At 67.4% G+C, this 1,181-nt stretch overlaps 1 protein-coding gene across 1 annotated transcript in view; it reads right to left on the bottom strand.

The window, feature by feature from the left end:
* Positions 1-1,181, bottom strand: part of AMER1 (APC membrane recruitment protein 1) — a gene marked incomplete at both ends in the record, with an annotated part of 11,982 nt that overhangs the window by 241 nt on the left and 10,560 nt on the right. Inside the window, one exon of the mRNA XM_009885357.1 lies at positions 3-1,170. Coding sequence (XP_009883659.1) covers positions 3-1,170 — 1,168 coding nt within the window. The remainder of the gene's footprint in view (positions 1-2; positions 1,171-1,181) is intronic.

Raw genomic sequence — 1,181 nt, 5'->3', positions numbered from 1 at the left:
GCCGGGGATGGAGCCCCCAAACAGCCCACAGTCCGGCTCCGAATCGAACCCCGGGTCGCTCTTCCTCAGCTGAACGAGGCAACTTCCCGGGGCCCTTTGGCCGTTGCAACCGTTTTCGGGACACAGAGTCCCCGCAAAGTCCCCCCACTCCGCGTTCTCAGCCCCAGCCACCGAAACCCCGCCAGGCACCCCCCTGTGCGGGGCGTGCGAGGCCACCGCCTCCCCTCCAAGGCCACTCGGATTCCTGCCGATGGAGCTGCCCGCTCGAGCTTTACATTCACCGCGCTGCTTTTCCCGCGCACGCTTCTCCTTGCCGCCAACATCCAGTCCTCTCGGCACCGGTTCCCTCCGCAGCTCCCAGTACAGCAGCTCCTTCTGAATGGCCGCCAGCCGCTCCTCTTCCGTTTCCATCGGCCCTCTCTTCTCATCCAGCAGCTGCATCAGGCTCTGCTCCGCGGGGAGGCAGAAGTCCAAGAAGTAGCTGAAGATGCCCGGGCGCGAGACTTTGCTCTCCAACAGGGATTCCTCCCCGTGAGAGGGGCTCAGCAGCGCGTCAAACTCATAAAGCGCATCACCGCTGTAACTGTCGCGCGGAAGACGGTCCTTCTTCAGCTCGCCCAGCCCATCTCCGCCCTCGTCCTCCAGCCCCGGCGTGGTGGAGTCGTAATAACCCTCGTCGCTGTTCGGGGCCGACTCCTGCTGGTCGCTCTGCGGCGTCAGCAGGTCAACGCCGTCCAGCGCGTCCCCCGCGTAGGGGGGCTCTCCCGCCTCCCGCGAGGCACGTGTCTCCAAACCGCCACTCGACACCGGGGCGCCATAGCTCCCGTCGCCGGCCGCGCTGCCGCTCCACAGCTGGCGGAGGTCCTCCTCCGCCTCCTCCGGCACGGCCATCTCCTCCCCACCGCCCTGGTAGGTGACCAGGCAGGAGCCCCGTTTAGCGGCGTCCCTGCTGCGCTCCACCGCCATGGAGCTCTCGGCGACGTCGGGCTCAGCAATGTCGTCGCCGCACCCCGTCAGGGAATCGAAGCTCTTCAGGGACGTGACGTCTCCCAAGATGAGGCTCAGCAGGTCCCCGGAGTGCAGGCCGGGGGGGTCGGTGTCCAGGAAGTCCGGCTGAAAGGCCAGCAGCACGCCGCCCTGATCAAACTCGGCGCAGGCAACGGCCTCGGCCTCCGAGCCCG

This window comes from Charadrius vociferus, unplaced genomic scaffold, assembly GCF_000708025.1.
Source record: "Charadrius vociferus isolate BGI_N301 unplaced genomic scaffold, ASM70802v2 scaffold2085, whole genome shotgun sequence".
Taxonomy (NCBI): domain Eukaryota; kingdom Metazoa; phylum Chordata; class Aves; order Charadriiformes; family Charadriidae; genus Charadrius; species Charadrius vociferus.
The sequence above is the reverse complement of the archived record's forward strand: the minus strand, read 5'-3'. Positions and strand labels throughout refer to the sequence as shown.